Below are 12478 nucleotides of genomic sequence, written 5' to 3'. Positions count from 1 at the left end.
GTTTTAAACGTTCAGAATGATGCCTTGGAGTGATTGTGAGATACTCTAAATACCAACCAATGGTCCCACAAGGGCAGAAAACATGGGCACACACCACTACAGGCAGAATAGTAGTGTTGTTTCAGGAAAATCACACACTCTGCTGACACACATTGATCAACAGGTTCTTTTAATAAATAATATTGTCATGAAAAACAGTAAAACAGACCAAAATTTTCAGCCATAAAACACATTATAACTTTGATATAATCACAGGACCAGTTGAACCAGTGAAGCAGCCAGCAGCACGTTATACAAAGCCAGATGACGGAATGTGATTGATTGATGTGATTTTATGCGAGACCGACAAGTCCAGACTACAAGGTGATTGGCTTTGGGAGGTGGGGACGTGGGCAGAGGGCTGGGAGAGGTCGTAACCGTGGTAACCTAGTCCATGAACCCTCCATACCTCTTCTGTAGCTCGCTGCCATCTTCCCAGGCTCGTTTCAGAACCCCCCCGCTCTTGCTGTCGTCCACCAGCCATTCAGGCCGGCCCACGCGCCTCATGAACCCCCCATAGCGCTTTTTCAGCCCTCGCCCCAGCACGGCCTCCAGCAGGTCGCCCTCCGCCTCACCTCCAGCCCGACGCATGAACCCCCCATACCGCTTCACCGCCTCGCCGCCCTGACTGCCCCCATGCTCCGCCTCGGCATTGAGGATCTTTAAGATCTCCAGGCGAACATTCTCTTCCTCTTCCTGGTTCCCAGAATCCTCCAGTGCCCCCTGTGGGGGGGAGGAGGAGGAGCGTCGAGACATGAAGCCGCCGTAGCGCTTCATGAAGCCACCGTATTTCTTGGCCAGCTGGTGCTCTGGTGATGTCGCTTCTTCCTCGTTGGTGGCCACGCCCCCCGCCACTTCTTGCTCCTGCTGCTGGCCAGTGGGGATGTCATCAAGAGAGATGAGGTTCTCCTCATCCAGAAGGATGTCCCGGCAGAGGCGGAGCTTCCGGGTGTCCAACCCACCCTGGCACTCCAATGAGCATGTCTGGAAAAATAAAAATCATCATGACTGTTTTCATTATCATCATATTCATCTATCATGTGTATCAGTATGATTGTTGCCAACATGCTGCTGATCATTGTACCATTCACTGCATTTAGATTCACACTAATAATTCAGTTAGAATTAGATTAAGGCAATGCTCAGACTATGAAAATTATCATGTAGCAAGTTTGGTGAAATGAATTCAGAATAGTGTTGTTTTGCAGTCTGTATCTACAGGGTGACCCAAAAAAAATGGGAATCTTTGAAGTGCGTATTGGCAGACATGAGCAAGTGGCAGCACAATTTTTAAAAAATGAAAATTCCATCATTGTTTCTTAAATGGCATGTTTTCAGGTTTCAATTACTATGAATAAAATATTTTTCTTCCATCACTCTTGGTTTTATTGGATTGTTAAAAAGTTCCCGTTTTTTTGGGTCACCCTGTACTTCATCTATGTTGGAGCAGTGCACTTCTGGTGAGGCTCTCCCTCTTGCAACAAGGAAGGAGTTAATGCACCAAAATTGGTGGATGTGTTACACACGCATGGAGCAGCAAATACCAAAAATAATGGAAAGAACCTAAACTATCACTTTAAAATATGAAATAGTGTTTTCACACTAAACTAAAGCCTGATTCCCTATGGCACACTCAGTTTTACAAAGTCTTGGATCCCTCGTTTTGTTTTCTGCCATGGACAAGTTATCATGTGATCATCAAGCAACTCACCACCCACTCATGACAAACAAGTGCTCTTTCCTATGTGCTGACCAGCTTTGTTTCCATATCAAAGAAGATAGATGCACACAATATGGGCATGATACAGCAATAATTTGATCCTTATGCATTTTTTCATCTCTCTTCTGGCAGTTTTACCAAGTAGAAAGGACAGTTTATGGGAATGGGAGAACCGACATCTCTCCTAAGCACAAAGTCCCTCCATTTTCTTGCTCTTATGTTGTGGTGCCGAATAAATGTCGCCTGCTGCACACATCTTTCTTTTTCTTGTTTTGTGTAAATGAAAATTTTTTTATGTGTAACTTTTAACTTTTGATACCTTCTTAGCCGGGACTCCCTGGCAGAAGGATAAAAAAATAAAATAGTATGCTTTGTCACGCCTCTTTGGTGTCTCACATCGATGCTAAAGACACAGGAGGCACAGGGGAGGAAGTCAGGTGACATGACATAGTAGAAAGAGAGGGAATGTTGGGGAGTTTGGGGTGGATGGCGGGCCTAGAGGACAGTTTTCATATAGTGAGACCATTTTGGTGCCTTTCCCTGGTTTTGTTGCCTAAATCTAACCTTGTGACACTGACATGTGTCAACAGTATGAAAACCCGGTGCGTCTTATATAGACACCAAATGGTTTGTCAGTATCAGACGTTGAAGGTGCGGGACAAAGTGTCAGTATTTGATGACCTGGGATTAGAACAGGTTGCTAACTTTTGGGGAAATCGGGTTATTGTGAGCCATGTACGCTCTTTAATAAAACTATGACCTCAATCTGGTTATCCTTCAAACTTAAATTTGTCTGGTGGGAGTGAATGAATGGTGGTAAGTACTTAAGTGTGCTGCCTGTAGTCCCTGATGAATAAACTTTTACACCCAAATCTTGCAAGCAAAATGCTGTGAGAAGTTCTGTTGAAACAGCTCACACTCGTCATGCTGTATAATAAAATGCCTGGTATCCAGTCGTACCACCTGCTAAAGCATTTTTGCTGAAGAGGTCTTTCCAGTGAGATTCGAGTGAACACAACAGAACTTTTTCTATGCGTTCTGCTGTTGTAAAGTCATATAATTACGGCCCTAATTATCTCCACTGGATTGCAGGTGAAAGTTTCCTGGTTGGGGACTGAGGGAAGCACACGATGAATACTTGCTATAATGGGGAGAAGAAAAGGGTGGAGGACTAACTTATTTGGGCATGTACAGAAATGAAGAAAGCTGGCAGAAAGATAACTACAGTGACGACTTCCATATGGAAAAAATGAACATTATGTTGCTTAACAGCTGTAAAAACAAAAAAACAAACAAGACATGGTTTTCCAAATAATCCTTGCTGTGTGGTACACCAGAAACCTCTAAGGTTCAACCAGTGTGAGTTTTTGAAAGCTGATATTGATAACAATATTTTTGTACTGAGGCTGCCAGTACCCAACATTTTGTCCCACATTCAGCATCTGTCAGTGTGACATTCCCCCCAGATCCCAGCAGGCACGTTTCCCTCGTAATTGTATTTGTGTCAGCATTTAGACCACAGGACACAAAAAGTCTCCAATGAGACCCAGGAAAACAAGTTTAGCAATAATAATAATAATTATAACACTCATCATCATCAACATCATCATCGTCATCATTATTGGTTATATATTTTGGGGTAATGTTATTTTAAATTTTCTTCAAATTTAATTAATTTCAATATAAAATTTTAGTAATTATAAATATGGCTTTCTTGCCATTAAAAAAATTGTGTATCCTCCAGTCTTTTTTTTTTTTTTTTGCTAATTTTGTGAGTTTTTTCTCATTTTGTTCACAGATATACTGGATTTTCATTCTTAACTCTCTTAACTCTTCAAGAACTAAAACTTCTACAAGATCTAGAAGCTTAACTCTATCATTTTCTCCCCTGAGTGTGTGGATATGTGGATGTGACGGCTAAGTGTGAGGATCACATGGATTGTTTAAGCAAAAGCTACTTATTTTCTGGCTCCAGAAAAGATTATTTGAGGTGGTCAAGTACATCACTGAAGTAACGTGCTTCTTATATGAATATTTTAAAATTTAACAGAAAGGAAGGAAAAGAAACAAAGGAAAAGCACAAAAAGAAATTGTAGAGAGGATTACAGACACAAACGATAAATAAAAAAAGTGAAAGAGAGATTACAGCACTCCACAGATGGTTTGGGAGAACAGAAAAGCCCATTTTGTCAACTCTATCTTTCAATCGTTCCCTCTCTACCCACCAAAGCCCTCTGATCCCCCCTCACAGCCATCTGGGCCCCTCTGTTTGCTACAAGGCCATGTGACTGCCAGCCCCATGCTCCACCAGCCACACGCTCCAGCCAGCTTTTCTCTCGGGAAAGCTTGTATATATTCAAAGACTTTAAGGTTGGAAGTTTTAAAGTTTAACTCCACGACTCTGCTGGAAGGGGCCCTTGAGGCCCCTCCAGGGGAGCCCTTGGCAAAACGAAGAACAGTTTCATTTCATTTTTGCATTCAGACGCCTTTCACAGGCATTTCAACCCAAGAAATCTGGTCCAGCACCAGTGATGTGATATTGCAACATACAGTCGGCCTACGTGAGCCAGGCTGTTCACTGTGTGGTTTTCTTTGATCTGACTAAAAATAAATAAATAAATAAATCAACTTTATTTGTGTTGTTATGACTAATGTATTTATTACATTGGGTTTTTTTTCTTTTGAAAAAGTATCTGTATTTATTCCCTATTTCTAACTATGGATTGTGAATGTGGATCATGAATATGGATATGAATAAATATGAAAAAAATAATGAATATTTTTCTTGTCAGGACATACAAAAGGATCATGGTTTTTATTTTACTTCAAAAAGTTAAATAAAATGCGTAACATTAAAAAAATAATAGTTTCTGGTGTTTGGTTTGCTAATGTACTAGTAATTTTCTTGTAATTTTTTTGGCTCTGTTTAAAACTTATGTTCCAGTAAGTTTTTGTTAAGTTTTTACGAACATTTAAGCATGTTTTTTTTGCGGGGGGGGGGGGGGGGGGGGGTCTGTTAGCTTTGGAATTTTTAATTTTAATTTTAATTTTAATTACTTAAATTAAGTCCTGAAAAATTTCCCCATAATGTTCTGGTAATTTCATCTTTTCCCCATGTTTCTGATAAACATCACTTGATTTTGCAAAGATTTCAAAGGGTTGCTACATCACACAACAATCCATACAAGTGATTATTTTAACGTTATATTTGAATCTCACCACTTTGAATTTATTTGACACCTAAACACAAACCAAAATCTCTTTTCATATCAGAGCCCAGAGAGCAAAGTGACTTAAAGTGGGTTTCCAGGTTTCATGCAAGTCAACCGGGGGGTCCAGATGATGAAAAAGTTTGAAAAGCCCTGTGCTACAACACAACTAGAAGCGTCCGTATGCCCCCGGGAAACAGGGAGGCCAATAAAAGCTGCTGCTAAGCTCATATGTGTCATTGGATTTCACTCATTTGAAGGGAGGATTCCTGCTGAGCTTTCAGTGCCGCAGGCTGCCGAGCAGCGGATTAATGAAGAGGAAAATTGAATGGAAGACATACTGGTGCTGTGAGGGGGCAGGGGGGTGGGGCGGGCGAGGAGGAGGGCAGGGGTGGTGGGAGGGGGGTATGTTCACAGCAGCATCCCCTGGTGGCCGTGGATGGGAAGTGTGCAAGTCCAAAGGAAAGATGTAGCAAAAAAGAAAACGGTAGAAGGAATTCTTTCACCCTCTGAACCAATAGCACATCTCTCTCTTTTTATTTTTAGCTTTTATTTTGGTCATTTTCTTATGCATTTTCTTCAATATTTTGGGGGTTAATTTTACGGAAATGTATGTATATCTATCTATCTATATATATATCTATATCTATATATACATGTATACATATATATTTGGAATCAATTTTTGCCTTATTTTAAGGTTGTTTTTTTTCCCAAAGTTTTGGGTATTTTTTTTCCAAAGTTTTGGGTATTTTTATTCTTTATTTTTTCATGTATTATAAAATTCTGGTCATTTTTCAGAACATTTTACTCATATTTGGTGTGTTATTTTTGGGGTAATATCTTGCTAATTTACTCATCACCTTTTCACATGTTTTTCTGAAGAAATCAGCATCACTTTAAACATGTGAATTTAATAATAATAAATGGAGTTTTCTTGTTATTTATTTATTGGTACTTTTTGCTAATTGTCTAGTACTTTTCTAGTATTTTTTTTTAAATAAATTCTTATTATATAATTATTATGATAATTATTTCCTTTTTTTATGTATGTATTTTTTATACTTCATTTATACTACATGTTCCATTAATTTTTAGCTAACTTGCTGATCAACCTTTTGCCATAATTTTGAAAGAAAATTACTGTTCCATTCTCCTGACAATACTCGACTTCCAACCGCTCATGAAACACCCTCAAATTCTGAGGATATTTCTTTGAAAAGGCGAGACAGATTGTAACAAATTCTCATAACGAATGAACATTTGTTGGTCACGAAAGCAGCCCTGCCTTAATTTCTGTAAGTATTACATTTTCACAATAACGGAATGTTTAGCGTCTAAATTTAATTAAGTACTGCTCATTAAATAGAAAAATGGGTGAGAAAATTATTTTCTCAAGTTCACTGTGTGTGTGCGCGCGCGCGCACATGCGTTTGTGTTACTCATTTTGTGAGCCAGCTGCGCTCTCACCATTTAACCCTCTCAGACACCAGATGGACAATCCCATATCAGTCGCAAAAATGTATTGGATTCAAATAAAGAGAGCAGCAAGAGAGAAAAGGAAAATTAAACCAAAGAAAATATAGAAGACAAGGATGGAGGACAGGACAGGAGGAAAGGGAAGGGGAGAGAGAGAGAGTGAGAGAGAGAGAGAGAGGGGAGAAGGCGTAATCACAGAGAGCGAAATGAGACTCAAAGAAAATACAGAGGGAAAGAAAGAAAAAAGGAAGGAAAGTGGAGGAAACAGAAGGCACAGGCAATAGTAAGGAAAGGAAATGATGAAGCAGGAATAAATGCGCATGAAAGGAAAGGAAAGGAAAGGAAAGCCCTTTTTCAAAGCCTGCCGACTGGCTATTTTTAGAGGTTAACACAATCCTTTTCTTTTTCTTTATTTATTGAGGCAGTACTTTTCTTGTAATTTTGTAAGCATTTTAGTCGTTTTATGGAAAGCTAATTTTACTTATGTACCTATTTATTTGAAAGTTTTTGGTATTTCATTTTGTGGTATTTTTATGTTAATTTTGTTGTAGATTTAATTAAAACATCTAATTATAATAATTTGGTAGATTCCTTGTCATTTTTAAAATAACTTTTTGCAAATTGTCTGTTTTTCGTGTATTTTTTCTAAATAAAACAAACAAACAAAAGCATATAAAAAAAAAGTTTGCCAATTTTCAGGCCATTTTTTCTTAATTTTTTCTTGCTTATTTTTTGGATTATCTTTCACATGCTTTTGAAAGAAGTGAAGTAAATCTGCGCAGAGGTTTTTTTTTTTTTTTAAGGTTTACATAATCGAGTTTACTGTCAGGAGAAACCTCACTGCTGTCACAGTATTGTTCGACATTTCTTTGGTGACTATAAATTTTACAGTTAAAACAAATCTATCTTGAGCAAGAGATCAGTCACTGTTAGTTGTTATGAAGCATCCTCTATCTGTATTACAGTTAGGAAGTCATCAGGGCAGACTTTCTCAGGCTGGAGAAACCAGACTGCTGCCCCTGTCCCCTGCCGCTCTCAGCGGTTAGTTCGCCTCTGTGCGCTTTGGCAAATAATCCCAGCTAAAGATTGCATTACCAGGGAGGAGAGACCAGACTGCTGTCCCAGGAGACGGTAGACGCAGAGCGCGCACTCCTTCTCGCAGTCCGTTCCCACCGCGAGCGACACGCACGCGCCCAGCACTAACATCCACACACAGCTTGCGTGAACGGCGGCAGCCATTGACTGAGAAAATAAATAAATAAAATAAAACAAAGGACAAAATACATCAGGTACATGTCATCCTTTGGTTATAGCAACACCGACGATGATGAGAACAGCAACAATAATAATAATACAATTAGGTTCACTTATTTAGTCCAATCACAATGGCATGAGACTCAGTTCAGGTTAAACACACTAAATAATAAAAAAAAAACAATACTGAGAAGAAGGAGGAGGAGGAAGAGGAAAAGAGTGAGAATAATAATCATAATAAACGTAATTACAATCTAATTGTTGTTATTATAAGTAGCAGTATTAGTATTGCTGATGTTGTTGTTGTCTGTAGTATTATTATTATTAAGCATATTATTAGTAGTATTAAGCATACCGCTCTCTTTCAGCTCTGTGCTGTTGACGGATATCAAACATAAAAAAAAAGCAAACAAACAAAAAAACTTAATCTAAACTGATATGACAGGAAGTAATGGCTGCCAAAATCTGTATAAAATGTATATATATGTATAAAAATGTTAACATGTTACAATTTTCATAAAAGAAAACTTGACAGCAGAAAAACATCACTATTCTAAACATTAAAAACGAACAAACAGGAGCAATGAAAGGGATGGCTGTGTAGAATCAAAGAGTTATCATCTTCATCTTCATCATCATCATCATTAACTTTATCACAGATGCAAAGCCTATATGAAAATATAAGCTTTACTGAAAAAAATCATTCTCTTACCTCTTGTTTGTTTTAGATTTTTTTTAAAAAAATATTCTTATTCTTATGTAAACCTATGTGTGCGGCGTGCGCGCGTGCCCACGGAACTACTGGCGGAGGAGGAAACTTTTACGGGGCGCGAGTCTGCACCTAATATATATCTCTGGACAGCCGGCTCCCGGTTTGACACGCCGGTGGGAAGAACGGTCCCGCTTTGGCCAATCAGCACCCACGCACAAACACATAAACACTGCGCGCGCTCTCTCTCTCTCTCTCTCTCTCTCTCGCTCTCTATTTCTATAATCCCAGACTTCTCCCGTTGGACGGGAATAAAAGAAAGTAAGGAAACGTTGTGGGGGATCGCCCGGTGAAAGTGGTCGGTAGTGCTGCAGCAGGGGCTGGCTTTGTGGTTTAAGTAGAGTGTATGTGGCTGACGTCACCACTGATAACGGGGCGAGGGAGGGGTAAGGGTGGTGGGAAGCTGAGGAGGGGGCTTTAAGCGTGATGAAGTGACATGATACACGCACACGCACACACACGCATCTCTCTCTTCCATCTCTCTCTCTCTCTCTCTCTCTCTCTCTCTCACTCACTCTCTCTCACACACACGCTCTCTTTCTCAGTTCAAATCAATTTAATTTGATTTTTATTATCATTATTATTATTATTAGTAGTAGTAGTAGTAGTAGTAGTAGTAGTATTTTTACAGTAATACATCAGATGTCAGACAAATTATTGCAGTATAGTGAGGGAGGATTTTAGCCAACAGTCTGTCAGTCCTGTACAGTGGAGCCCACGTCCCTGTTGCTTCACCTTTTATTCATAACACCATATCCTGTAGAGGGTTACAGTTGCAGATGTGGTCAACCTTATATGCAATATGATCATATTAAACCTCAAAATTGCATGCACTGTTGTTGCCTGCCTTTGTAAACTGTGAACTCTAATGTCTTTGAGTGATATTGATTGGTTCATGAAGTTGTCTAGATTAGTTTTCTTAAAAGCAGCAGCCCTGTTGCGTTTTCATGACTTCACTTTGGATGGACTGAAATGATCTCTGTGGTGGAAAATTGACCCGACACAGCCAATTCTCTGTTCTATGGTTTATGAATGTTGAGGACTTTGTTTGCCGTGGAAGCAGAACTTTATGAGGTGGCTGTTTCAACCAAAAATTCAAATTTGAAAATCAAGGGTCTTTGATTATATGTTGTGAAATATTCAGTACCCCTGCATGATTTGCAAAATGGTTTGTTGCCATGTAAAATGTGGGCAAATTGTAGTAAATGGGCCCAACATTCAAAATCACTGGTATGGCCCTTTAACTTACAACTAGCCTGTGAAGTAATACGAGCTATGCTAAAAGCATGGCATGTGCCAACCAGGCATGAAGGATACATATGCCAAAGAAGACGTTTCAACTCAGCATGGTATAAACGCCAGGTTGGAAATTCATGCACCATTGAATGACAGTAGTAATTTTATTCCCCTACAGCCCACAGACTGTTTTGTTTCTGGTGCAGGCTGCCTTGAAAGAAATCAAATGATGCAGGAAATATCTGGGCTGATCTGAGGAACACATGTATGACCACGATAGGAGCGCCTGACGCCAGGAGTAACACTGCAACAGAGACAGCCAAAGGAAAACAAGGGAACCACTGAGCTGGCAGCAGACAGCTCACGAGAGGGCTTTTGACGAACATGCAGGGGACGACCCAGTTCAGAGAACCGGGCATCATTTGCAACCCGAGGGAGGTCTGTTGTTGTTTTTTTTTTTTTTTTCTCTTTACATCTTTCATGTTTTTGCTGAGCGGTTAGGCAATTTGCTGACTTCAAAGAAATGGCTCTAGTGTTTTCGGTGCTCACCCCAAAGAGCTTTGAACACGTTATTGCTGCACAGAAAATGTTCTGAGACATTTTTCTCTGTAGAAATCTCTGAGTCAGAGGTGGTTTCTTGCTTTCATTACAACTGTATTCTGATTTAGCCATGGACCTTAAAGGGATAGTCACCCATTTTGAAAAATTGTATATATTTCACTTCCCTGTAGCTGTTCTGTAGGACAGTAGTGGTGCTATATCTTCCTCTCATTGTTACTGAGTGCTGGATACATGCTGGATTCTCCAAATGCTAACTGTTAGCCTCCTGCCATTGAAGTGGACTTCCCCCCAGCTAACATTCTGAAAAATAATCATCTCAACCCACACAAAGAAGGTTTAACATCACTTTACAAGTGCCACTTTCCCAAGTTAAAATGTACATACACGTACTGCATTTTCAGACATGATAAATTAGCTTGAATTACTGTTTACAACGGTATTTTTCCAGAAAGATACAGTAACCTCTGCACTTCCTGTATCATTCCACACCAGAGGATCAATAGTCGCAAAGGAGACAGAGGTGGATTGCTTGAGTTTGCTATCATTTGTTTTCTTCAATGAAGACATGTACACATGTTGTAGGACAAAAAAAAAATACTTTCTTTGGAGCGCCAAGAAAAGGTGGCAAGTCATGTTGTGACGAGCTGCTTCTTTTCCTCCGCTCCCCTCTATCACATGTTCCAGGTGCCTTTCAGGATCCTGCCAGCCTCTGTTGTATCTGAGGACCAGCACAGAGAGCTAGACTACACAAGAAAATAGTTCTGCTGTTGAAAATTGTTTTTTGTTTGTTTGTTTGTTTGTTTGTTTGTTTTAAGCTGTCAAAAAATGGTTTTCAGGACTAAAATTTCTGCATATCATTAAACTCAAACTTGATTTATTTAACCATGTGACTGGATTAAGGCAGTTATTTTTAAGAATGTCAGTCTGTCTCATAACACTTACACCCCCATACAACTAAACTGCAATCTCAATCACGTGTCGAGGGAAACATGTTTTTGTTATCCATCCATCCATCCATCCATCCATCTTCTGCCGCTTATCCGGGGCCGGGTCGCGGGGGCAGCAGTCTAAGCAGGGATGCCCAGACTTCCCTCTCCCCAGACACTTCCGCCAGCTCCTCAGGAGGAACCCCAAGCCGAGAGACATAGTCCCTCCAGCGTGTCCTGGGTCTTCCCCGGGGCCTCCTCCCGGTGGGGCATGCCCGGAACACCTCCCCAGGGAGGCGTCCAGGGGGCATCCGAAACAGATGCCTGAGCCACCTCAACTGGTTCCTCTCGATGCGGAGGAGCAGCGGCTCTACTCCGAGCTCCTCCCGAGTGACCGAGTTCCTCACCCTATCTCTAAGGGAGCGCCCGGCCACCCTACGAAGGAAACTCATTTCGGCCGCTTGTATCCGCGATCTTGTCCTTTCGGTCATTACCCAAAGCTCATGACCATAGGTGAGGGTAGGAACGTAGATCGACTGGTAAATCGAGAGCTTCGCCTTTCGGCTCAGCTCCTTCTTCACCACGACGGACCGGTACACCGACCGCATCACTGCGGAGGCTGCACCGATCCGCCTGATCGGATCGGTGTTTTTGTTATGCATTGGTTAAAATGCATGCATTTTAGCCACTTCCATTACCTTTAGCCACCAAAATCACTTGGTTAAAGTTAGGGAAAGGTCACGTTTAGGCATAAAAACTGTTTGGCCACAGTAACATAACATAACATAGGTAATGTCTGCAAAAACAAACACCACTGTTGCTTCACACTGGACTCAGGTTGTCTGGCTGCAAGGGAAAGATTAGGTTTAGGCATAAAAACAGCTTGGTTAAGATTAAAGAAAGGTTAGGTTAGGGTATAAAACCCACTTGGTTACTATAATGTAATGTAGCGTATGTAACGCTTCCAACAAATGAATACCATTGTTACTAAGTGATTACAAACATTCTTGTGATACTTCACAACCAGTCATAATTTGTGACAAAATATGTTCCACTCAAACCTTAATTGAAAATGTAGCTTAGCTGTATCAGAATGCAGCTTTTACAAAGACAGCAGCACCTCTGTCCTACAAAACAATTACGGGGGAAGTGAAATAATATCATTTTTTTTCACATTTTAGCTAAATATTACCACTGACACAGACAAAATGATTGGCAGTTTTGCTAACATGCAGAGGAGGATGCCCCTTTAAAATGGTTGATTTGCTTTTGTATACAATTCATT

General features: G+C 40.3%; 1 protein-coding gene across 1 annotated transcript; it reads right to left on the bottom strand.

Moving 5' to 3' along the window:
* Positions 1-235: 235 nt before the first annotated feature.
* On the bottom strand, positions 236-8765 carry LOC115375273 (proenkephalin-A-like). Its single transcript, XM_030074684.1, has 3 exons — positions 8414-8765; positions 7543-7689; positions 236-1023 (listed from the first exon to the last, which is right to left on the bottom strand). The coding sequence occupies exons 2-3, from the start codon at positions 7684-7686 to the stop codon at positions 427-429; spliced, it is 741 nt and encodes a 246-aa protein (XP_029930544.1). The 5' UTR covers positions 7687-7689; positions 8414-8765; the 3' UTR covers positions 236-426.
* Positions 8766-12478: the final 3713 nt, after the last annotated feature.

This window comes from Myripristis murdjan, chromosome 17 (assembly GCF_902150065.1).
Source record: "Myripristis murdjan chromosome 17, fMyrMur1.1, whole genome shotgun sequence".
NCBI lineage: Eukaryota > Metazoa > Chordata > Actinopteri > Holocentriformes > Holocentridae > Myripristis > Myripristis murdjan.
The sequence above is the reverse complement of the archived record's forward strand: the minus strand, read 5'-3'. Positions and strand labels throughout refer to the sequence as shown.

Excerpts from the sequence above, each read along its gene's own strand:
- LOC115375273 (XM_030074684.1), bottom strand. The coding sequence starts at position 7,686 with ATGGCTGCCGCCGTTCACGCAAGCTGTGTGTGGATGTTAGTGCTGGGC. Across the intron at positions 1,024-7,542 it reads AGTCTGGTCTCTCCTCCCTG|ACATGCTCATTGGAGTGCCA; the intron begins GTAATGCAATCT and ends TTATTTTTCCAG.